The 25,540-nt window shown below is 35.0% G+C and overlaps 1 protein-coding gene across 13 annotated transcripts in view; it reads right to left on the reverse strand.

Annotated features, from left to right (window-relative positions):
• Positions 1 to 12,487: 12,487 nt before the first annotated feature.
• The window catches only part of LOC108142282 (potassium voltage-gated channel protein Shaker), a 143,807-nt gene continuing 130,754 nt past the window's right edge, over positions 12,488 to 25,540 (reverse strand). For 5 of the 13 annotated variants that reach the window (XM_017266020.2, XM_041708005.1, XM_017266011.2 and 2 more), the window contains one exon: positions 22,809 to 24,162. In XM_017266020.2, the coding sequence (XP_017121509.1) occupies positions 23,717 to 24,162 (446 nt within the window). In that variant the 3' untranslated portion in view covers positions 22,809 to 23,716. Of the gene's footprint in view, positions 12,669 to 13,088; positions 13,425 to 13,588; positions 13,780 to 22,808; positions 24,163 to 25,540 lie in introns of those variants that run through there. The other 8 variants (XM_017266022.2, XM_017266024.2, XM_017266013.2 and 5 more) reach the window with 4 other exon arrangements.

Here is a 25,540-nt window from a genome sequence, read left to right on the forward strand (position 1 = left end):
AAAATAAATTGTTTTCAATCGATCAGGGATGGATGGTATGGGTTGCCAGCTGTTCAAAATAGCAACTCTTTTGACTTTGGGTCTTATTTTGGTAAAGTTACAGCAAAAAGACTCTTCAGAAAAAATGTTGTTTGAAAAATCGCCAAAAATCCCAAAAAACACAATAAAAACTTGGTTTTTGTGTCAAAACCCTGGGAAATAATGGTCTAATGTTGGAATGTCATACACCGTTGAATTCGTAATAAAATTTCCAATCAAATGACATTCACAGTTAAAATTTTTTCAGATTTTTGAATTTCGGCAAAAAATGATGATGTACCCCCCTTACAAAAAAGTCAAAAATTTGGACAAAAATAAATTTGTCAAAAAACGTTTTTCAAAATTCGGTTTTTGAGTCAAGACAAAACAAATTGTTTTCAATCGATCAGGGATGGATGGTATGGGTTGCCAGCTGTTCAAAATAGCTACTCTTTTGACTTTGGGTCTTATTTTGGTAAAGTTACAGCAAAAAGACTCTTCAGAAAAAATGTTGTTTGAAAAATCGCCAAAAATCCCAAAAAACACATTAAAAACTTGGTTTTTGTGTCAAAACCCTGGGAAATAATGGTCTAATGTTGGAATGTCATACACCGTTGAATTCGTAATAAAATTTCCAATCAAATGGCATTCACAGTTAAAATTTTTTCAGATTTTCGAATTTCGGCAAAAAATGATGATGTACCCCCTTACAAAAAAGTAAAAAATTTGGACAAAAATAAATTTGTCAAAAAACGTTTTTCAAAATTCGGTTTTTGCGTCAAGACAAAATAAATTGTTTTCAATCGATCAGGGATGGATGGTATGGGTTGCCAGCTGTTCAAAATAGCAACTCTTTTGACTTTGGGTCTTATTTTGGTAAAGTTACAGCAAAAAGACTCTTCAGAAAAAATGTTGTTTGAAAAATCGCCAAAAATCCCAAAAAACACAATAAAAACTTGGTTTTTGTGTCAAAACCCTGGGAAATAATGGTCTAATGTTGGAATGTCATACACCGTTGAATTCGTAATAAAATTTCCAATCAAATGACATTCACAGTTAAAATTTTTTCAGATTTTTGAATTTCGGCAAAAAATGATGATGTACCCCCTTACAAAAAAGTAAAAAATTTGGACAAAAATAAATTTGTCAAAAAACGTTTTTCAAAATTCGGTTTTTGCGTCAAGACAAAATAAATTGTTTTCAATCGATCAGGGATGGATGGTATGGGTTGCCAGCTGTTCAAAATAGCAACTCTTTTGACTTTGGGTCTTATTTTGGTAAAGTTACAGCAAAAAGACTCTTCAGAAAAAATGTTGTTTGAAAAATCGCCAAAAATCCCAAAAAACACATTAAAAACTTGGTTTTTGTGTCAAAACCCTGGGAAATAATGGTCTAATGTTGGAATGTCATACACCGTTGAATTCGTAATAAAATTTCCAATCAAATGGCATTCACAGTTAAAATTTTTTCAGATTTTCGAATTTCGGCAAAAAATGATGATGTACCCCCCTTACAAAAAAGTCAAAAATTTGGACAAAAATAAATTTGTCAAAAAACGTTTTTCAAAATTCGGTTTTTGCGTCAAGACAAAATAAATTGTTTTCAATCGATCAGGGATGGATGGTATGGGTTGCCAGCTGTTCAAAATAGCAACTCTTTTGACTTTGGGTCTTATTTTGGTAAAGTTACAGCAAAAAGACTCTTCAGAAAAAATGTTGTTTGAAAAATCGCCAAAAATCCCAAAAAACACAATAAAAACTTGGTTTTTGTGTCAAAACCCTGGGAAATAATGGTCTAATGTTGGAATGTCATACACCGTTGAATTCGTAATAAAATTTCCAATCAAATGGCATTCACAGTTAAAATTTTTTCAGATTTTCGAATTTCGGCAAAAAATGATGATGTACCCCCTTACAAAAAAGTAAAAAATTTGGACAAAAATAAATTTGTCAAAAAACGTTTTTCAAAATTCGGTTTTTGCGTCAAGACAAAATAAATTGTTTTCAATCGATCAGGGATGGATGGTATGGGTTGCCAGCTGTTCAAAATAGCAACTCTTTTGACTTTGGGTCTTATTTTGGTAAAGTTACAGCAAAAAGACTCTTCAGAAAAAATGTTGTTTGAAAAATCGCCAAAAATCCCAAAAAACACAATAAAAACTTGGTTTTTGTGTCAAAACCCTGGGAAATAATGGTCTAATGTTGGAATGTCATACACCGTTGAATTCGTAATAAAATTTCCAATCAAATGACATTCACAGTTAAAATTTTTTCAGATTTTTGAATTTCGGCAAAAAATGATGATGTACCCCCTTACAAAAAAGTCAAAAATTTGGACAAAAATAAATTTGTCAAAAAACGTTTTTCAAAATTCGGTTTTTGAGTCAAGACAAAACAAATTGTTTTCAATCGATCAGGGATGGATGGTATGGGTTGCCAGCTGTTCAAAATAGCAACTCTTTTGACTTTGGGTCTTATTTTGGTAAAGTTACAGCAAAAAGACTCTTCAGAAAAAATGTTGTTTGAAAAATCGCCAAAAATCCCAAAAAACACATTAAAAACTTGGTTTTTGTGTCAAAACCCTGGGAAATAATGGTCTAATGTTGGAATGTCATACACCGTTGAATTCGTAATAAAATTTCCAATCAAATGGCATTCACAGTTAAAATTTTTTCAGATTTTCGAATTTCGGCAAAAAATGATGATGTACCCCCTTACAAAAAAGTAAAAAATTTGGACAAAAATAAATTTGTCAAAAAACGTTTTTCAAAATTCGGTTTTTGCGTCAAGACAAAATAAATTGTTTTCAATCGATCAGGGATGGATGGTATGGGTTGCCAGCTGTTCAAAATAGCAACTCTTTTGACTTTGGGTCTTATTTTGGTAAAGTTACAGCAAAAAGACTCTTCAGAAAAAATGTTGTTTGAAAAATCGCCAAAAATCCCAAAAAACACAATAAAAACTTGGTTTTTGTGTCAAAACCCTGGGAAATAATGGTCTAATGTTGGAATGTCATACACCGTTGAATTCGTAATAAAATTTCCAATCAAATGACATTCACAGTTAAAATTTTTTCAGATTTTTGAATTTCGGCAAAAAATGATGATGTACCCCCTTACAAAAAAGTAAAAAATTTGGACAAAAATAAATTTGTCAAAAAACGTTTTTCAAAATTCGGTTTTTGCGTCAAGACAAAATAAATTGTTTTCAATCGATCAGGGATGGATGGTATGGGTTGCCAGCTGTTCAAAATAGCAACTCTTTTGACTTTGGGTCTTATTTTGGTAAAGTTACAGCAAAAAGACTCTTCAGAAAAAATGTTGTTTGAAAAATCGCCAAAAATCCCAAAAAACACATTAAAAACTTGGTTTTTGTGTCAAAACCCTGGGAAATAATGGTCTAATGTTGGAATGTCATACACCGTTGAATTCGTAATAAAATTTCCAATCAAATGGCATTCACAGTTAAAATTTTTTTCAGATTTTCGAATTTCGGCAAAAAATGATGATGTACCCCCTTACAAAAAAGTCAAAAATTTGGACAAAAATAAATTTGTCAAAAAACGTTTTTCAAAATTCGGTTTTTGCGTCAAGACAAAATAAATTGTTTTCAATCGATCAGGGATGGATGGTATGGGTTGCCAGCTGTTCAAAATAGCAACTCTTTTGACTTTGGGTCTTATTTTGGTAAAGTTACAGCAAAAAGACTCTTCAGAAAAAATGTTGTTTGAAAAATCGCCAAAAATCCCAAAAAACACAATAAAAACTTGGTTTTTGTGTCAAAACCCTGGGAAATAATGGTCTAATGTTGGAATGTCATACACCGTTGAATTCGTAATAAAATTTCCAATCAAATGGCATTCACAGTTAAAATTTTTTTCAGATTTTCGAATTTCGGCAAAAAATGATGATGTACCCCCTTACAAAAAAGTAAAAAATTTGGACAAAAATAAATTTGTCAAAAAACGTTTTTCAAAATTCGGTTTTTGCGTCAAGACAAAATAAATTGTTTTCAATCGATCAGGGATGGATGGTATGGGTTGCCAGCTGTTCAAAATAGCAACTCTTTTGACTTTGGGTCTTATTTTGGTAAAGTTACAGCAAAAAGACTCTTCAGAAAAAATGTTGTTTGAAAAATCGCCAAAAATCCCAAAAAACACAATAAAAACTTGGTTTTTGTGTCAAAACCCTGGGAAATAATGGTCTAATGTTGGAATGTCATACACCGTTGAATTCGTAATAAAATTTCCAATCAAATGACATTCACAGTTAAAATTTTTTCAGATTTTTGAATTACGGCAAAAAATGATGATGTACCCCCTTACAAAAAAGTCAAAAATTTGGACAAAAATAAATTTGTCAAAAAACGTTTTTCAAAATTCGGTTTTTGAGTCAAGACAAAACAAATTGTTTTCAATCGATCAGGGATGGATGGTATGGGTTGCCAGCTGTTCAAAATAGCAACTCTTTTGACTTTGGGTCTTATTTTGGTAAAGTTACAGCAAAAAGACTCTTCAGAAAAAATGTTGTTTGAAAAATCGCCAAAAATCCCAAAAAACACATTAAAAACTTGGTTTTTGTGTCAAAACCCTGGGAAATAATGGTCTAATGTTGGAATGTCATACACCGTTGAATTCGTAATAAAATTTCCAATCAAATGACATTCACAGTTAAAATTTTTTCAGATTTTTGAATTTCGGCAAAAAATGATGATGTACCCCCTTACAAAAAAGTCAAAAATTTGGACAAAAATAAATTTGTCAAAAAACGTTTTTCAAAATTCGGTTTTTGCGTCAAGACAAAATAAATTGTTTTCAATCGATCAGGGATGGATGGTATGGGTTGCCAGCTGTTCAAAATAGCAACTCTTTTGACTTTGGGTCTTATTTTGGTAAAGTTACAGCAAAAAGACTCTTCAGAAAAAATGTTGTTTGAAAAATCGCCAAAAATCCCAAAAAACACAATAAAAACTTGGTTTTTGTGTCAAAACCCTGGGAAATAATGGTCTAATGTTGGAATGTCATACACCGTTGAATTCGTAATAAAATTTCCAATCAAATGGCATTCACAGTTAAAATTTTTTCAGATTTTCGAATTTCGGCAAAAAATGATGATGTACCCCCTTACAAAAAAGTCAAAAATTTGGACAAAAATAAATTTGTCAAAAAACGTTTTTCAAAATTCGGTTTTTGCGTCAAGACAAAATAAATTGTTTTCAATCGATCAGGGATGGATGGTATGGGTTGCCAGCTGTTCAAAATAGCAACTCTTTTGACTTTGGGTCTTATTTTGGTAAAGTTACAGCAAAAAGACTCTTCAGAAAAAATGTTGTTTGAAAAATCGCCAAAAATCCCAAAAAACACAATAAAAACTTGGTTTTTTGTGTCAAAACCCTGGGAAATAATGGTCTAATGTTGGAATGTCATACACCGTTGAATTCGTAATAAAATTTCCAATCAAATGGCATTCACAGTTAAAATTTTTTCAGATTTTCGAATTTCGGCAAAAAATGATGATGTACCCCCTTACAAAAAAGTAAAAAATTTGGACAAAAATAAATTTGTCAAAAAACGTTTTTCAAAATTCGGTTTTTGCGTCAAGACAAAATAAATTGTTTTCAATCGATCAGGGATGGATGGTATGGGTTGCCAGCTGTTCAAAATAGCAACTCTTTTGACTTTGGGTCTTATTTTGGTAAAGTTACAGCAAAAAGACTCTTCAGAAAAAATGTTGTTTGAAAAATCGCCAAAAATCCCAAAAAACACAATAAAAACTTGGTTTTTGTGTCAAAACCCTGGGAAATAATGGTCTAATGTTGGAATGTCATACACCGTTGAATTCGTAATAAAATTTCCAATCAAATGGCATTCACAGTTAAAATTTTTTCAGATTTTCGAATTTCGGCAAAAAATGATGATGTACCCCCCTTACAAAAAAGTAAAAAATTTAGACAAAAATAAATTTGTCAAAAAACGTTTTTCAAAATTCGGTTTTTGCGTCAAGACAAAATAAATTGTTTTCAATCGATCAGGGATGGATGGTATGGGTTGCCAGCTGTTCAAAATAGCAACTCTTTTGACTTTGGGTCTTATTTTGGTAAAGTTACAGCAAAAAGACTCTTCAGAAAAAATGTTGTTTGAAAAATCGCCAAAAATCCCAAAAAACACAATAAAAACTTGGTTTTTGTGTCAAAACCCTGGGAAATAATGGTCTAATGTTGGAATGTCATACACCGTTGAATTCGTAATAAAATTTCCAATCAAATGGCATTCACAGTTAAAATTTTTTCAGATTTTCGAATTTCGGCAAAAAATGATGATGTACCCCCTTACAAAAAAGTCAGAAATTTAGACAAAAATAAATTTAAAAAAAAAGTTTTTCAAAATTCGGTTTTTTTGTCAAAACTAAATTAATTGTTTTCAATCGATCAGGGATGGATTGTGTAGGTTGCCAGCTGTTCAAATTGGCAACTCTTTTGACTTTGGGTCTTATTTTGGAAAAGTTACAGTAAAAAGACTCTCCAAAAATATTTTTGTTTGAAAAATCGCCAAAAATCCCAAAAGACACATTAAAAATTTGGTTTTTGTGTCAAAACCCTGGGAAATAATGGTCAGATGTTGGAATGTCATACACCGTTGAATTCGTAATAAAATCGAATGGCATTCACATTTTTTAATTTTTCAAATTTTAGCAAAAAGTTATGTTTTAACACCTTATCAAAAATGCGAAATTCGGTCCTAAAACTAATTTTTCAAAACCGACCCGGGGTGCTTAGGCCGAAAAATTATGGTTTGTTATTAATAGTGACATGACTTGTAAAGGTACATAAATATTAAAAGATTTACATTGCTTTGACATCATCTTACCCATTTTGTAAAAACAATACTGCTTGCGAAAGTACAAAGCTGTTTATAGCGATCGACTGCTTGCGTTCATAGCTGTTAACTGTCATCCGTTCACAATAGATACATGTGCACTGCTTGCTTACTTAAATTCAAAATACAATGAAACTCGTTTTTGTTTTTTATTTTTCCTTTTAGCATAATTTATTTTATATACTTTCCATTTAATTTGTTTTATGTTCATAAAGTAACGTGTGTCTGCCTCTGTCAGTGTGAGTGTGTGTATGTTTGTATGTGTGTGTTGAGCATGTGTGTCTTGATTTTATATAGATTTTATTATTCACTTTAATTTGTTCGTTTGTAAGCTGCTTTGAATTGAGATCCAATCTGGTCTGTTTAAATTTACAATGATTGTAAAAATTGATTTTGGGCCACCCAAGTTGGTGGTTTGGGTTTTTGGGCTTTATCCCTCTTTCTTTAAATTTATCGAAAGTCAAACGGTAGATTTTGTGCTTGCTCGCCTTGTTTGTTTGTTTGTTGCTTATTGTAGGTTTGGTGTTGTTTCTCCATGTGTGTTTGTTCTGTTTTTGTTTGCTTTTGTTTTGCTTCCTAGCTGTGTGTTTTTTTTTTATCTTTATCTGTTTTTTGTTTTCGCTTTCTCTCGTATTTAATATATAATAATCATTTTTTCTTTTGTTTTTTGTTGTTTTGTTTTTTGGTTTATCTATTTATAAAACATTTCATTTTAGAATCTTAACAACATATATATATATATATAATATATACATATATATATTATATATTTTATAATTGCTGCGGCGTTTTTCTGTTATAATTGTATTTACTTAAGTGTTATTTATGTATACGTTTAATATGTAAATTTGTTTAGCATTAATTCATAAGTAGTTTTTCCATATGCCCATCTCTTTTGTTGTTGTTGCTATTTTGTTATTATTGTTGTACGCATAATTTACATGGAGTGACTACCGCTTTTGTATTGCTAACTCTTTCCCAGCTCAACCCTCTCTACTTGGCTCCTTTTCGTCTACACCCTTCTTTATCCTTCTCTATCCTTTCCATCCCTTCCATCCTTTATCATTGTCTTTATCATAATCTTTATCCATATGTTTATCTCCTGCCTCTTACTTGATCTGGGCCTAATACGTTGCTCTCTGTGTGTGGGTGTGTGGTATTATCTAGGCATAGTTATCATAATTTTACTTGCATTTACTTTTATTGTTGTATTTCGCATGCTTGAGCTAAATATATTTTTGTTTGGTAGTTGCACTTTATTGAATCGAAATGAAGACTCGGAATGGAATCGAAATAGAAATTGAGTATGAAGACTGATTGAATTTGATTTGATTTGATTTGATTAGATTTGATTTGAACTGAATGATGGTCTGATTTGGAACTAGCACGCATATATTATCCAACTGATTGATCAGTCCCTGGCTGTATATATGTGTGTTACTCCCGCGGCTTGTGTGTATACATATTTTTTTTATTGGTTTAAATCTTTGTTTGTTTTTATTCCAGTCTTTGTTTTTATTCATTTTATTCGCATCTCCTCCGGCTTCTCTGTCCACCTCAACGATCCTGAAACGAGCAACTGAGGAATCTGTGATTCCTGGACTAGGGCGGGGTCAAATTGGGGGCTATGTTTGGGGCTCTACTGGAAGGGGCAAGCTGGACTTAGCTGGAAAGTAACTAGACTCTGCAGACTGTACTTGATCCTAGGCAATACTTTTGTTATAATTTAGCATAGTTCTCTCTTCTCTTCTCTTTTCTTCACTTCACTTCACATCTGCTTCGGCTTTCTAATACCCTTAATTATTTTGGCAAGTTATCTTTACTTTGTTAATAGTTTTTTTTTTTTTTTGGTTTTGTGACTCTTGTTTTTGGTTTGTATCACTTTTAGTTGTAGTCTGGCCAAGTTGGTTCCTTCTTCTCTTCCTCTTTTCTTTTTCTTTTTCTGCCCTCTGTTTATCCTTTCTATCGTTCCTATGCTGCGGTTTCTCTGCTTTTTTTTTTGTTCGTTTTCAATAGTAAGCTTTTTTTTAGCGATTTCTCTTTTTTGTTTTTTAATATTAGTTTGTAAATTACGCTTATAAAAAAAAAAAATATTTTGAATTTGGTTTTTCCGTTTGCATGACTTGAAGACGATATGTTTTTAATTGTATTATTATTTGTATGTCTATATAGAGATTATTGTGTAATTATCGTAGTTAATATTAAGAATATTTTATATGCAATCTTGTGGTATTTTGTTATTGCTCATTGGTTGTGTCTAATCGATTGGCCGACCGAGAACTTCTCAACGAATCGAACGAACTAAAACCAAACTGAATCAGGACGCAGGTCCGTGAATCCAAAAATCCATGGATCCGTAAATCAGGAAATCCGTAAATCCGCTAATGATATAATGCTAATGGATATGGCCGGGACATTGACATGAGTGCGCGGCACGTACAAAATATGGGCTCTGGATTTTTTGGGTATAATTCAACTTTTGCTGCTAGTATATACAGATATATATATATATAGGGCCGATCTGAGTATATATACGTCTGATTGTTGAGTGTTGAGTGTGTGTGTGTGTGTGTATAGTGTATATGTATGTGTGCAAGCGGGTGTGTGTCTTTAAGGCCAAATCAAGTATACGTAAGAATGTCTTTCGGTTCTAGTTGATTCTACCTCTCTTTCCCTTTTTGTTTCTCTGCCTTTTTCTTCCTTCTCCCACTTTCTTCATCAACGCTCTCTATGTTCTTTCTCATTCGCTATCGCTATCGCTATCGCTTTCTTTTTCGCTTTCGTTTGCTGTGTGCGTGTGGACGGTTTTCAAAGCTGTAAATTGATTCGATTTATTTAACTTTATTTTTCTCTCCGCTCACTTTTTTTTGCTTGATTTTCCCGTTTTTTTCGGTTTTTTGTTTTTTTTTTTTGTTTTTACATATTTACAGATTGCTTCGGTATAAATATTGGTTTAAATTCTTCTTAATTACAACAAGCAGCAAATCAATAAAAACTTTTTATTCAGTCGCATATCTAACAAAAAAACATATTTATATATATATATATATCTCCATATATATATATAAATATCATATATGTGTGTGTGTATATATGCCTGCGTTAGCTTAGTTCTCGGCTTGGTATTCTCCGTCTCCTCATCATCGTATTTATCGTTATCGTGTCCCCCATTTTCTAATCTTCCGTTTTGTGAGATGTTTCTTCTGTGGTCCAAAGTAAGTTGTGGCTCCTCCTCTTTGTCTTCGTCTTCGTCTTCGTCTTCGTCGGATTCTCCTCCCCCTGTTTCAATTTTCAATTTTCGATTTTCATTTTTCGTTTTTTGGTTAGCAAGAGCAGTAGAAGCAAAGCTTTGTAGGTAGGATTCTAGGTATAGAGAAATTTAGATATGGCTTCGATCGATCGATTTGCACGCTAACATTCGGCACTATGCACTGCACAGTGAAGCAGTGGAAGCAGTTCATACGTATTTGTATCTTATGTTGTAAAGAATTGATATATCGAATGCGCATGCAAATTGAAATTGATAATTTTGGTTTACCTCTTACGATTTTCCTATCTGGTTTCATTTTTGTTTTGTTTTGGTATTTTTTTTCGGTTTTTGGTTGCCGTTTTCTAGGAGTTTGAAAAAAGTTGAAGTCGCTAGATAAAACGTTTTTCAAATGAGAAGATTTCGATTATGTTCAAATCACAAAAATCAGGAAGACAGCGAATCAAGTTACAACTCATGAATATGTTTGTGTGAAAGCTATTAGATCCAAAAGCTTCTGTATTTGGTATCTGTATCTGTATCTGTGTTTTGTGCAGGCGTGTGGAGACAAAAGAAAGACACATTGTTATATGCAACAGTTCTGAGGAATATCAGATATATACGAATATCTCTCAAGTTAAAGTCTGAGTATCGAAGCTGTTACAGGTTTTTCTCAAATTAAGGAAGACAAACTAAACTAAACTAAACTAAGCTAAACTAAACTAAACTAAACTAAAACTATAATGAACTGTACTAAACTAAACGAAAGCAGGTCCATGCACAAGTGCATCACAAGGGTCTCTATAAGAGATCATAGCTAGTACTGGATGAGCCAGGAACCCCTACAGGTCTCATATAAAATTTGCAATTCTTTTTTATTGATACATTTTTTGGTTGTTTCCTAAATGGAAAGATCAGCGCGCGGTTTTTGTAGCGTTCTCTGTGTTTTTTTTTGTTGTGGCTGTTTTCGGTTGTCTGTATTTGCTAAGTTTAATTATTGTTTTTGTATCGTTAGCAGCTTTCCTTATTTTTTGGTTTTAGGTTCGTTTTTGTATTCCCATTAGTTAGCTATGATTTTGGTTTTTTGGTTTGTTTTTTCTTGGTTTTTGTTTGGTTTTTGGTTTTTTTTTGTCGTTTAATATTTATTTTATGTTTATGTCTATTTGTTTAGCTTCAGCTCTGACTTACTTATTTACAAAATAGCAGTTTTAGTTTAGTTTATGTATATTTAATTATATATGTAAATGTATGTATATATTTAATATATATTTATTTATATATAATTTTTGTATTACTCATTCTTTAAACTTAACGGCAGTTTTGATGTTTTTAGCATTATCATGTGTGTCTCATGTGTCTATATGTATGGCTGTGTCTGTTGTGTCAACGAAATATAGAAACAGTGCTCGGGCTAAACGAATTATAAGGGGTAATAACGATCACTGCGTTTTAACTATCGGACAAACTCATATAATAATTAACCATTTTAGTTTAAAAGCTACAAAGATGCTCGAAAATTGCATTTTTTAACATATTTTTCTATGCCCAAACAATTGTAAACATTGGTAAAAAATAACAGTTTGAAGCTATTTTTAGACATTAGTTTAAGCTTTGATTGCATAGTTTTTTCTGGGCTTAAAAAATGTTACAATTTTATTTCATAAAGATACATTAAAGCCAGAGCACTGCTTGAACGACGACGGGCCGCCGTTAAATATATATTTTTCTTCTTGTTTGCCTTGCCTTTAGTTTGCTTTTAGTTATTTCCGTTTCCGCTTTTTGTTGCTGTTCTTGTTTTGGTATTTTTTTTTCGTTTAGTTTGTTTTACTAATATTCTGACTAATATTTAATTAATAGAGCATAATTTAAAGTTGAAAATAAAATCAGCAGATATTGTATGTTGTTCGTTTTGTTTGTTTTTGTCTGGTTGTTGTTGTTCTTTGTTTTTGTTTTGCTAGCTTCTAAAGAAAGGAAGAAACTCCAATTAGATTAGTCTACTAAGATAATTAGATTTTTGTTTCGTTTGTTTTTTTTTTGTTTTTTGGTTTTATCTGTTTTGTTATGTTTTGTTGTTGTTAACGATTGTTAGTTGTTAATTGCTAAATTTGAACATAAGTATCAAGTAGAGTTTTACTTTTTCTTCGAGTGTCTGTGAAAGTGTGTATTGGTGTGTGTGTGTGTGTGTGTGTGTGTGTGTGTGTGGAGGGTGTGTGTTTCTTCGGTGTGGAGATTACCAGAAGGAAAATGAAAGGAGAAACAAAGAAACCCCTATAGAAAGCCAGTTCATATTTGACTCTTTTTGGTGTCTACGAATACTCTAATTCAAGCTGAGTGAACTGGCACTGTGTGTGTGTGTTGTGTCTGTGTACATTTGCTGTTTAATTTACAACTACGCTGCTTACTAATTATTATAATTATAATTTAATTGTATTTATTAATAAAATTCTAAATTAGACTGCTTTTGATGACGTTTCTGGCATCCAACGTAGCATTTCACTGCGCAAATTTCGTCCATTTTCCATTTGTTTGACTGTAAAACAAAGTCAGAGTAGAAGGATAAAGAAAGTGACTTAAAGGTTCAAATGTTGCCTAGGAATAAAACAGCGAACGATTAAATAATGGTGTTACTATGATAATTAAGCCTTTCAATGGTATTTACAGAAATTACTTTTTTGTTTAGTGATATGACTTTGGAGGGTCTCAAATGAATTTTAAATATTGTCTAATAACAATAATTTGTTGACTTTTTCAATACATATATTTTACTAAGCTACATTTCTAATTAAAATGTTTAAAATGGTAATTAAATAATTATATTTTAAGACGAGATAAACACTATAATACAAAATTTCAAATGCCACATATCTTTGGAGCTCAACATGGAACGAACATGTTAGAAGTATGTGGCGCCCAATGTGGGACCTTGTTCATACTCACGGAACATACTCACCTAGTAGTCAGACGTCGGTTTCAATACTGACGGCCATCGCGTTATTGTGCCTTAACTGTAAACTATTTGTGCTCCGTAGGCCGTTCTGGCCCACCTGCTGCTGCTGTGCCTGTGTCATCTGCTGGCCGTGTGGCGACTGCGACTGCTGCTGCTGCTGCTGCAGCTGCAGCTGAAGCTGAAGCTGCTGCTTCTCGAAGGACTGCTGCGTCCTGAGAAACGGCACCATATGGCGACCCGTGTGATCAGTCAGACCTGGCGTGGTTGCATCAATGCCATCATCCAAATCCATGATGTCCGACGACGATTCGGAGAGTGAGGATTTCTTCAAATGTTGACCTATATCCGGGGTCGTGGATCAGATACAACGATTAGAAAGGGCAGTCAAATGGGTTGCTCAGAGTGGGCGGGATTCAGGGATTGGGGAGATTTTCATTATTTTCATTATTTTTTTTTTTTTGTTTTTGGGATTTTTCTTAACCGCTAGTAGTAGTAGTATGTACCTAGTGCACCAGGTAAATATGAACAACTTGTAACGTGGTTGAAATTTTGGCTCTGCATCTCCTCCTGATCCGTTTCGCGGTGATAGAAGTAATTGAAATTACTGACGATAACCGGTACCGGCAGTGCGATTGTCAGCACACCAGCGATCACGCACAAAGAGCCGACAATTTTGCCCCAGAAGCCGACGGGCCTGGATGCATTTTTGTTGAATGCATTCGTTTGTTTAATGGCAATATTTGTGGATTCGATTCATGTTTGTCAATGGTCATTGTCGTAGGGTGTGTTCGAGTTCGAATTGGTTTGTATATTTAAATCGATTCGATCCGATCCGATCCGATCCGTTTTTAAATATGCAAATTCGTTTCAAAGTCAATTGAATTTGGTGTGATTTGTTGGTTTTTTGATTTGATTTGGTATTTGTATGAAGAAGAACGTAGAAGAAGAACGCAGTATGTAAATCAGGTGGTAAGAAAACAAACAAATAGAAATAAGTTATAAGTTTTGATATATTCGATATACTATTCTAGATAGCGGCTTAGATTCCGGGCCCCAGAGCTCGTGGCTCAAGGTCCAACTAAAGTGTTAAAAACTTGTTAAGAACGCAAAAGATAATAACGTGTCACAACATATACATATGGTTTACATAAACAAAGCGATACGAGTTAGATATATAAGTGGATGGCTGGAGGCGTTCGAGTAAGTATCCGTGGGTTGGGAGGCGGTTGAGGAAAGCGATAACTGAACTCAAGGTAAAGCAAAAACCAAAACTAAATGCTCAACTAGGTATCGGTTTTGGTATTGGTATTGGTATTGGTATTGGTATTGGTATTGGTATTAGTATAGGATTAGGTATTGTTAATGATATTGGTATTCGTATAAGTATTCGTATGCAAACAACGAAAGCAATTCGTTGGCGGCAACCAACATCGGTTGCAAAATCCAACTTAAAGTGGGGTGGGGTGGGGTGGGGTGGGGTGGCTTGTAACTATAAACTCAAATCAAAACCAAAGTCAAAGTCAAAACCGTTAAATGAAGTTCAAAAAACAAGAAGTCGAATTACTTATACATATAGATAGATGGGTGGATAGCAGGGCTGGTTTGGCTAACGAAAAACCGAAGCGTACTTATTGCCAAATGGAATAAACAAAATGTGCCGGCGTTTGGCGTCGTCGCTGTTAAACTGGACATAAAATGATAGATACATAGATAGAGAGAGATGTGTGTGGAAAAACCAAAGCAAATCGAACCGATCGATCCTCGCCAATCCCGATCCCGATCTCGATCCCGATCTGGTTGGGGATCGACATAGATGATCGGTTAGTGGCGTCTGCTTCGGCGCACACACACACACACGCGGAGGTGGGAGGGAGACACATAGCAAGAGCGACTGATCCTTGGAAGTCTTCTTCTGACGTCTTCTTCTGCCGCTTCTTCTTGTTCTTCTGTTCTTCTGTTCTTCTGTTCTTCTGGGGACTCTGTTACTCGTTCTTCTCTTTCAATTCTTCTTCTTCGTCGTCTTGGCGTAGAGCTTGAAGCTCATCTCTTCTTTTCTCCTTTCTGTTCTGGATCGTCTGTGTAGACTGTCTGACTGTGTCTTTTGAACTGACTGTACTTTGGGTTTTAATTTGACTGTACTTTGAATGCATGATTCTTTGGTTCGATTTGGTTCTTTCAATTGAGTGTATGTGTGTCATGACTTTGTGTGTGTGCGTAAGAATTTCATTTTTCTGCCACGGTGAAAATGGCGAACGACTGATGGCGAATGAGGGGCGGGGGTTCTATGTGTTCTATGCTGCTCGGCAATTTTCCTGAACTAACAGCAAAGTTACCGTGCAGTGTTTTTTCTTTTTGGGAGTGTTTTTATAAATGTGTTCGTAATATAGAGATTAGGTATAGTTAAGCGATCGTAATTAGGCAAAGAGTAGTTGCTGATATAATGCTCATTCGAGTAGTCGAGTCAAGGAACGAAATCAAAATCAAAGCGAGAGAAAAAACGTGTTCAAAGTGAGTAGAAAAGCCAAAAAAGATTCGATTCAACTCTTTGGTTGTGTATGCATTCCTGTGTGATTGTGTGTGTGTATTCTCTGTGTCTGTGTGTGGGTGTAGGTGTGTGGCCTGGGGATATATAGTAGGGTAGCAAGTAATTTGTATTTATGCAAATGTGCTAAGCGTGCGCCCTTGTGTTTTTTTTTTTTTTTTTTTTTTTTGTTTGCTATGCGTTTGCGTTTTGCGTTTTGTTTTTTCTTTGCTTTTGATTTGGGATTGCTTTGCTTTTGCGTTTTTGTTTGCTTTGTTTTGTTTTGCTTTGCTTCGATTTGAATTTGCTGGCAGATTGCGCTTGACGCGATCTGATTCTGGTACTGTCGCGATCTCAACATCGATTTTCGATTTATTCGATTTCGATTGGATACAGCAACTGATTGCACATGCACCGGAATCGGGAAGCACAGGGAAACGGGACTTAGGAGCAGAAGCAGGAGCCGCACAGCCTCAGCATTTTGAGAGCTGTTAGATCTTCCTTGTTGTTCGTTGTTGTTGTCTAGACGCTGATGTTGCTGCTGCTGCTGCTGCTGCTGCAGTTGTTGCTGCTGCTGCTGCAGTTGCTGCAGTTGCTGCAGTTGCTGCTGCTGGTTGCGAGATAGCGGTAATGATATAGCGGTAACGGTAACGTAACGGTAACGGTAACGATATAGCAGGATAGCGCAGGAGCTTCGGCTGAGCAGGTGCAGGCGCAGGCGCAGGCGGCCGAGCGCTGAAGCGATTCTTACAGTTTTACATTCGGCGCAGGGGGGAGAACGTAAGCAAAAGTTTACAAAATATTCCAAGTACGATTATCATTTAATATGGTCAATGCTTATACGTAAATCGATAGGTGTATACATATGTATACTATATATATAGCGTAGATCCGAGGGCATAGGCAAAATCAAAATGGAGGCGGAGGCGGAGGCATACACAAAAAAAAAAAACGAATACGAATAGTTTAAGTCAAAGTCAAAATCAAAACGTAAAAAGATAGAGAAGAGACAGGGAAAAAAACCGACTGAGATTTAGAGTTTTCATAGGGAACGAGAGAAATTTGCATTTATATTTTTGTATACATTAAAGGGTATTGTTAATGAGACGGAGACGTAGACGGAGACAGAGGGGGATAACCGTGGGTGGTTTGGGTGGTTTGGGCAGGGCACTCGGGGTATTTTCACACTCACCGTTCGTTAGTTTAGCATCGCTTTGACTGCCGGGGCCAGATTTAACCTGTTTGGACTTCAACTTTCCAAGATTTTCAGTAAGTTGCATGGATACTCTTTTTAGAAATATTTCTTTTTTTTTTTGTTTTTGTTTTTGTTTTTGTTTTCACTCTATTTGTCGCATTTTTATGAGCGAATCTGCGACAGTGTGTGTGCTCACGGAGATATGTATGTGTATGGTTTTCTTTTTTTTTTTTTTTTGGGGAGTGATGGGAGGTGGGCAATATAGCTAAACTACGCTAGGAAATGTCTGCAATGGAATGTGCTACTGGCATGGCATTTGTTGTATATATATATATATATATATACTATAGATATACTGGCTTATGACTGGTGTGTGTGTGTGGTGTGTTTGGTGTGTTTGGTGTGTGCGCTGTGTTTGTGTGTGTGTGAGGGTTGTCTGTCTGCGTGTTCAAAAAAGAGGGGAGGTGTCAAGCCCCCCTTTTCGGGCTAAGGGTCTGCACTTAGATCTACGGAACTAGGGCCAAAGCTTACAAATACGATAACTGTAGGAATAGCGATAGTGACTAACTAGTAATAATGCCACCCCCTTCAAATATGACTACCCAAAAAATTACTTAGTAGAAGAACAAACACAAAGCAAATACTACCAGCTAGTCTAGAATGAGGTAAAAAGGGGTTTTTCGGGTAGTGGTAGATTACAGCTAGAATTGTTCGAATGAATTCGAATTGCGCCATTGCTTGCGGTTATTGGGTTAATGATTTCTTGGAAATTTATTTATTTTTTATTTTTATTGAATAACGATTATAAAACATTTCATTTTTAATCTTAACAACATTTCCATTTTGTTTTGTTTGTTTTCATTTTGCGTTCTTTTGTTTCTTTCGGTTTAATTTGTGTGTGAGTTTCGGTTTTCGTTTTTCTTGTAATATCTTATTGGGCGTAATACTAAATTTTGGATTTTTTTCTATGGGGATTTATTGCGCCTGTTATTCGCATTCAAGTTTGTATTATCTGTTATCATTCAATTGCTTTGATTTTGGTTTTGTTGTTTGGTTCTGTATTATTGTTATTATTTTAAAGTTATGCTACTGTTGATGCTCTATTTTTTGGGTTCGCGTGGAGTTCGCCAAATTGAAAGTTCGATTCGATTCAGTTCTGTCCGGTCCGGTCCGGTTCGGTTGTGTTGAGTTGAGTTGTGTCTTGAACTTCTAACTAAACCTAAACTTATTTATTGGTAGGTTGAATCAAGGCCAAATTAGAATTAAAAATCAATTAATTAAAAATGTTTTGGTTTTGTTTTTTTGTTTTTAAGTGTATTTTTTTTTTAAATCTCTATTTGCAGTCTTTGTCCTTAATAGAAATTGGTTTTCGTTTTCTTTGTATTTGAAGCATTGAGAAGATTTTGAAAGATTTCTTATTTGTTTTTTTTTTCGTTTTGTTGGTTTATGTTTTGATTTACTCGTATATAGCATATGGTAAATGTGTATTGTTTCATCATAATCCGTACAATCGAATTGTTTTTATTATTTTTTAAATATATTTTTTTTTACGTATGTGTGTTAAAATTTGTTTCGTTAGGCTTGCAATTAAATTTAATGGAAAACTTGAAAAGATTGTTTTTGGTTTGAATTGAACTGGAGAAGTCGAAGTCGAGTGTTTGTTGTGGCGTGTTAGTGTTATATTCGAAAATAAATATGCATCAATAAGTTAGACTTTTCCTTTGAGTTATTCGTGGTTATCATAACTTAGTTCTTGCTTTACAACGATATGTTTGCTTCTTCATCATCTTATTCATCTTGTCTGGATTTCCATTCACTAGATTATCGTCCTAAGTTTTTTGTTTAACGCATTTCGCTTTTGAGTTAAAGTAGGCTAGACTAGAGTTGAGTTGAGTAGAGCGTAGAGTTGAGTAGAGCATAGTTCAAGCATACGAAAGTAATACGAAAACCGAATGAAATGCGCTTTCAGCTCCTAAGTCGTGTTTGTGAATGTATATGTGGGTGTATCTAATCGGCTAGCATTGATCGAATGATTAACTGATTAACTGATTGACTGATTGACTGATTACTGATTGGATAACTCAACTACAGCTGGGTGATTGATATGCCAATGACAAGATTTAGGTTGAGCTCACACAAGTTACAAGTTACGTTATCAAACGAAATAAAATACCTATAGCTCAGTATTCTTCGTTATTTTTCATTTTCATTTTCATTTTTGAGCGCCAGCTAATACAATTACAATACGAACTAAGGATACAGAACTAGCTTTTTTGCCTTAGACTAGATCCTAGATCGAAAGGGATACGGTTTCCGATTCCATTTCGACTCGACTAACTACGGATCTACGCCAAAATACAAATACAAAATATATAGATATATATATGGAACGGAACGGAGCGAATCGGAATGGAATGAGACGGATAAGATATAGGTCGATAGTCGATAAGTCGAGTTGCGAATATTATTTACAAGGCGGAGGGAGTGGGGCACAGGGGACTGTGCGAAATTGAAATAAAAACTTTTGTCAATTTATTTGCTTCGAAATCGCTTCTTTATTGTGTGGGTTCGGAACGGATCGGATTGGATCAGCATGGGGCTCCGTTTTATCTTAATCTTCTCACTGTTCATCTTGTGTATCTAGTTTTTCTTTGGTATGTTCAAGGTTTTTGTTTTTGTTTTGTTTTGTTTTGTTTTGTTTTCTTTTGTTTTTGTTTTGTTTTCGTATTTTAGTCGGCGCTTAGTCTGCGGATAGCTAGCTTGTAATTCGGTTGCAGCATATGCATATGTCTAGATATATGATACATGCTATATGTTTTTGTATTTGTATATGCTGTGTTTATGTACAATTTGAAATTGTTTAGAATTTAACTTGTGTACTTAGCTCAATTTAATTACATTAAATTTTTTGTTCATTTCGAATTAATTTTAATTTATTTAAACATATAATAACATTTCTTTGCTGAACACATTTATTCCAAAATTTTTTCTGTTTTTTTTTCATGTTTTTATAATTTTAGTTTTTTTTTAAGCTTTCATAGGTAAATATTAACACGATTTTTATTTTCTGATTTCTCCGCTTTATTTGTGGTTTTGTGTTTTTTTTTGTTTTGGTTGTTGTTTAATTATAGTGGCTTATTTTGTGATTAAATCAAAGTCTTAAGATGTAGGACACAAAATATGAACGTATAATAATATAATTGTAATAATAAAATTAAAATAAAATTCTAAATTCTGCTATACATCGGTAATTCTTAGACTCATTTACAGTTATGTTTGCTAAATTTATTCATTTGTCTAGATTAAGGCTAGGAAAAAAAAACAACCTTACTTTACACTCGGCTCTTTGTATCTGCTATCTGTTTTTTATTTTTCCATTTCATTTATCTGGTTTCCTTTTATCTTTTATCTGCTATCTGGTATCTTGAATATATGAAGCTAAAATCATCTCCTCCGACCGATTTAAAACAAAAAATCTAATCTTAAGTAAGCGGTTTTCTTTTCGTTATGCTTCATTTCCCTCTCCTCAATCCTCATCCGTTTTTGGTGTTTTGCTAGTTTCATCATCTTCGTCTGGACCATTATCTTTATCTTTATCTTCTCTAATGCTTATTCATCTCATAAATCTTTGCCTTCTTACAGATACAGAGACTAAGTACAGTACAACTAACTGACATTTGAATGTGTTATTCTTTTATTACTTATACCTTCGAGTTTTATTGGGTTTATCGTTAAGCATTTGTTTTATTCTTTATATTTTTTTTGTACAAAATAGCATTTGCAAGATGTAGTTGTATCTGGAGAGTATTTACAGCAGTTAGCAGCCACAGTGGGAATACCCTATTTTCATGGGGTTTTGGGTAGCGATTATTTACACAGTGTCCACGTATCGATCGGCCCTTTATGTCTGGCCTCCACTGTGGCACACATTGGAAACGTTGCATTATTGTTCGCCTTTTGCGGTTCTCCACTGAATTGCCAGGGGTTTCAGGGGCGCGGGGACAAAGGGAGGAGGGAAGAGGTGGGGGTGGCGTGCTCTCTTGATCAGGGGCTGAGGTAGGGGGGATCGAGAAGTCGGCCAGCGCACAATGTTCCTTAAGGCACTTGCTCTGCTCTGCTCCTCCGGATCTTTGGTTGACTTCGGACCCCACCAACCCCCTCTTACTCTCCACCCCTGATCTTGTCAGCCCCCACCCTCCCATATCTATGTGTATGTGTGTGTGAGTGCGTGTGTGTGTGTGTGTGTGTGTGTGTGTGTGTGTGTGTGTGCGTGGACGGTTTTTCGAAGCTTTTTAAAATTTACACTTGAATGATCATCGATATCTTCTTGTTGCCATTGTCATCCATCAATGTACGTCGGCAACCCTTCTTATATACAGGTCTTCTTTTTTATATATATATATATAATATATATTCATCTATGCAGTTTGGTAGACACATACACACACATAAATATATATTTTCATATTACAATATATAATTGTGAAGATTCTCTTTTATTTTATACAATTAATGCAAAAGTTGAATTCGCATAATTCAGTCAACGATTTCATGATTTTATTTATTTTTCAACTACCTTTTGCTGTAAAATTTCTGGAGAGGGTGGATTCTCTGGGTTTTGTTTTTGAGGCGATAGTGTTCTTTCGAACCCCTGCAATTCAGTCAAAGAAATCATCGCTGGAGAGCCCCATTTTGTAGTTGAACATTTACCATTCTTTAGCTTTGGATTTGGTTGTTTTTTTGTTTTCCTTTTTTTTTTTTGTTGTTGTGGTATCTAGTTTGCTTTCATTACAAAAATCATAAGAGCGTTTTCTGTTTTGTTGTATATCTTGTCGCCATTTGGTTTGTTTGTGATTTTATTGTGATTGAGCGGATCTGTGACTGGGGAATTCAAGCAATCCGTTGGATGTTTTGACTAATGTTCGGTCTTTTAGTTAAATTGCAGTCGTTTCGCCCTTACTTTTTAGCACTGGCTCTGCAGCATTCGTATTATTTACGTTAGTGGTTTCGCTTTCGCTTTTGCTTTTAGTTGAATATTTGTACTTTTTATTTCGTTTTAATTCGGGGGGGAACGAAGCAGAAGATATAGCTGATATGGGTTCAGTTAGTCGGTAGAGAGGTGGAGAGGTTAGCAATTTGAAGGGTGGGTTGGTTGGTGGTCATATAGGCGGAGGGTATAGATTTCTCTTAAGCTTTAGTCAAAAAACAAAGGGTCGTCTTGAGAATGCCACGAACGATATTGTTTAGGTTATACACATATAACATCTATCACATATATGTGTGTATATGCTTAGTTGGTTAGTTCAGTTATTCAGTAGTTCAGTTAGATGGTTAGTTGTCTAAATTTTTGTTATACGATAGTATTTCCTGTTACATTTAAAAGCAGACATTGCCTCGGGCTTCGCTTGATGACTATACAAGTTGGATTCGGTTTTTTTGTTAAATATTACGGCAGTTTTACTATACTTTCTTGTAATGTGTGTGAGTGTGTTTCGGTGACTGAATGTAAATCGTAAATCTGCATGTGATTTTTTTTTTTTTTGTATTTTTCAGCTGGTTAAAGGGGCATCTCTCGATATTGACATCGTGGCCTGGCTTCATCACTCGGATCATTCATTTGTCCCTACAATCGGAGTTCTTAAAGCTTTTCTTCTCTGCATTGTGCTAAATGATTTAATGCATTATTTACAGTTTCCGTTTACTGCTACAGTTTAATCGGTTTTGTTATTCAACTTTGTTGTTAAAAATTTGATTTAAATTCTGCCTTCACTTCTTCGATGTTTATGCTGTTGCTTTTTTATCTCTCCTCAGTTTAACATTTTTATTTGTCAATGGTTTTTGGTTTGGATTATGCCATGCTACTCGTTTTTACTGATATTCCCTTACTCATTCATTTTTTTGCTTTTTACTTTTTGTTTGTTCTGATTTGAATTTGTTTCTCGGTTTTTGTGTTGTTTATCTTTAAATGTATAATTTAATTAAATTAATTTTAAATTAATTTAAGTTTAAATTTAGATTTAATTTAATTTAGCAATAGATTAAATTTGTTTTTGTTATTTGTTCTACTTAAATTAAATATAAACAGCTTTTGTAGTCGTTTCTGGCATCCAACGTAACTCCTGTCAAGGCCAAATTTATACCACGCAACGTCTTTTGCACTGATTAGTGCGTTAATCATACATCATTTACATATAGTATATCATACATACGGTAATACATACAGAGGGATCGAGACGTAGGCAAAGGTTTAGGTTTAGGATTAGGTTTATACGTAAACATAGGCAAACATATGTATTGCGTAGGTAGAAGAGCGCGCCACGTGGAGAGAAAAGAGAGAAAAAGTTATGTTCTAATCAAATCGTAATTCAATTCAGTTCAATTTAATTGATCGGACGTTCGCACTGCACAGGGAAGAGCAGTGTTTTATTTTAAATGATTTATTTATGATATTTGATGATGATAAGAGGGACATTTTGTCTTTTATAATTAGATCGTTTTGAAACAAAATCGATAGTACCAAAAATTAACATTTTAATTTCATACTTCTTGGATTATTTAATTAATAACTATGTATTTACTTTTCTTTTGGCAGCAAAATGAAGTGTGTTCTCTTCTGTTAATTCTTTTACTCTCACTTAGCAGCAAAACAAAGTGTTTTCACTGCTCCGCCTCTATGGCAGCCAGTGCGAACGATCCGTTTTAGAATTTTGCATTTTGCTTTTTGGCATTTTGCAACACTTAAACCTAGTTACGCTCTACGGTTCAAGGTGCACGGGTTTCGGTAGTGGTTTGGTGGGGGGGGGGGGTTGAGAAATGAGTGTGCCAGAGCAAGATAGAGATAGAGAGTGTGATAAAGATGGGAGTGGAGGGGTCTGTGCAGCAAGCGAGTGGCGTTATCCAACACTTACCCAGTAGTCAAACGTCGGTCTCGATACTAACGGCCAGGGCATTATTGTGCCTCATGGTGAGGCCGCTGCTGCCGCTGCCGCTCGTTGCTGCTGCTGCGCTTGCGTTTATTGTGTGGGACTGTTGCTGCTGCAGCAGCTGCTGCTGTTGCTGCTGCTTGAAGCCGTTCTGCTGTTGCTGTTGCTGCTGCTGCTGCTGCTGGTACAGTTGCGTCTGCGTCAGCTGCTGCAGTGGATGCTGCAACTGCTTGTCGATCGACGTTGACATTGAGGATGCAACCTGTTGCTGCGGCTGTTGCTGCGGCTGTTGCTGCTGCTGGGCTCCCAAAAATGGAGCCACCGCACTGCGTCCAGGATGTGTGTCTGTCAATCCCGGCGTGGACTCGACACCATCGTCCAAATCCATCATATCCGATGAGGACTCGGACAACGATGATTTCTTCATGTGTTGACCTACTTGGTGGTTGGTATGCATTTGTTTAGTGTGTGTTTGTCGCAGTGTATATCACGCGTTGGCAGACAGAGTGTGTTTGCATGTGTGTGTGTGTGTGTGTGTGTATTCATGAAGTGTGTACGTGAGTTTGATTGGGGGATTCACACAATGCCAGGGATGCAGGAGCGGAGTTTTGGTTGGATTGGTTCGAGTTTGATTTGAATTTGGGTTTTTTTTTTGGTTTGGTTTTATTGTTGGGTTTTTCGGGAATTATTTGTGTGGAGGTCACGTTTCGATATTCGAATTAACCATACAATTGACGGAATAAAGAGAGAAACAAAAAGAAGAGAGAGAGAAGAGAGAAAGAAGAGATCACACATACAGTTGTAATGCATCGGTAACAGTAATGTTTTTTGCTGTAGTACTCGCTTACACACAAAACACACACGGTTCGTGCACGTTGGTTGTGGCACTGCTGTCAATACCGCTGCCCCACCGACAGGGTTGCCACCCACCGGCGCTGCAGCATGCCACCATCCACCAGCCCACTAGCCCACCGGTTTTGGTGGATGGGATGGTGGATGTACGGCAGTGCTCAGAGAAAAAACATAACATCTGTTTCATATTGTCATCTCGACTTTTTCAATTATTTCCTTAAACAATGTCAATAATATTTGGCATAGCATTGTGAATCAATAATATTTAAGATAGTTACTGAATTAATAGATGATTTGAAATTATTAGTAATATTTTATATCGCAGATTTTACCAATCAGTATTTGTATTACTTCGAAGTTTTTGCATGAAAACAGCTCGGATTAGGTAACTAAATTTAAATTAAACTTAATTTGCCATAAGAGATATCAACACATATTGTTGTCCGGGTTAAAACAAACAAATATATGACAAAATGTAGAAAATGTACTTTGAGAATATGTATTTTGAGTGTCTTTATAGGTTAAAAACAGCGTTTAGGGTTCTTGGCCAATATAAAAACTATGCCTAAACTATATCTAGAGATTCAAAAATCATCTCCGTTTTGTTTGTTACTATATTAGAGATACGACGTTGATATGCCTCAGATCAAAGGTAGCTCGAAATCGATGACCCGACTGTGGTGATATTTTTTCTCTGTGAGACAAGGTTCTCTGGTTCGAAAGCAGTGCCGGTACCCATCCGCTTGGGCGCCAGTTGGTGGTGCTGCCAATCGGGAGGATAGATGGTGGGGTTTTTGTATTTTTTTTTTTTTTGTATTTTTTGCTTTGGTTGGTGGTTTTTGGGGGCACACGGCACCGCCTTCGGCATCGGCATCCACAATTCGTTTCTTTCTTCGTAAATGTTTCTATTTTTATTCGACGGGTTCTACTTTTTGTTGCTCTACTTGAATTTGTGGTTTGGTTT

Source organism: Drosophila elegans, unplaced genomic scaffold (genome assembly GCF_018152505.1).
Source record: "Drosophila elegans isolate 14027-0461.03 unplaced genomic scaffold, ASM1815250v1 contig_149, whole genome shotgun sequence".
Classification (NCBI taxonomy): domain Eukaryota; kingdom Metazoa; phylum Arthropoda; class Insecta; order Diptera; family Drosophilidae; genus Drosophila; species Drosophila elegans.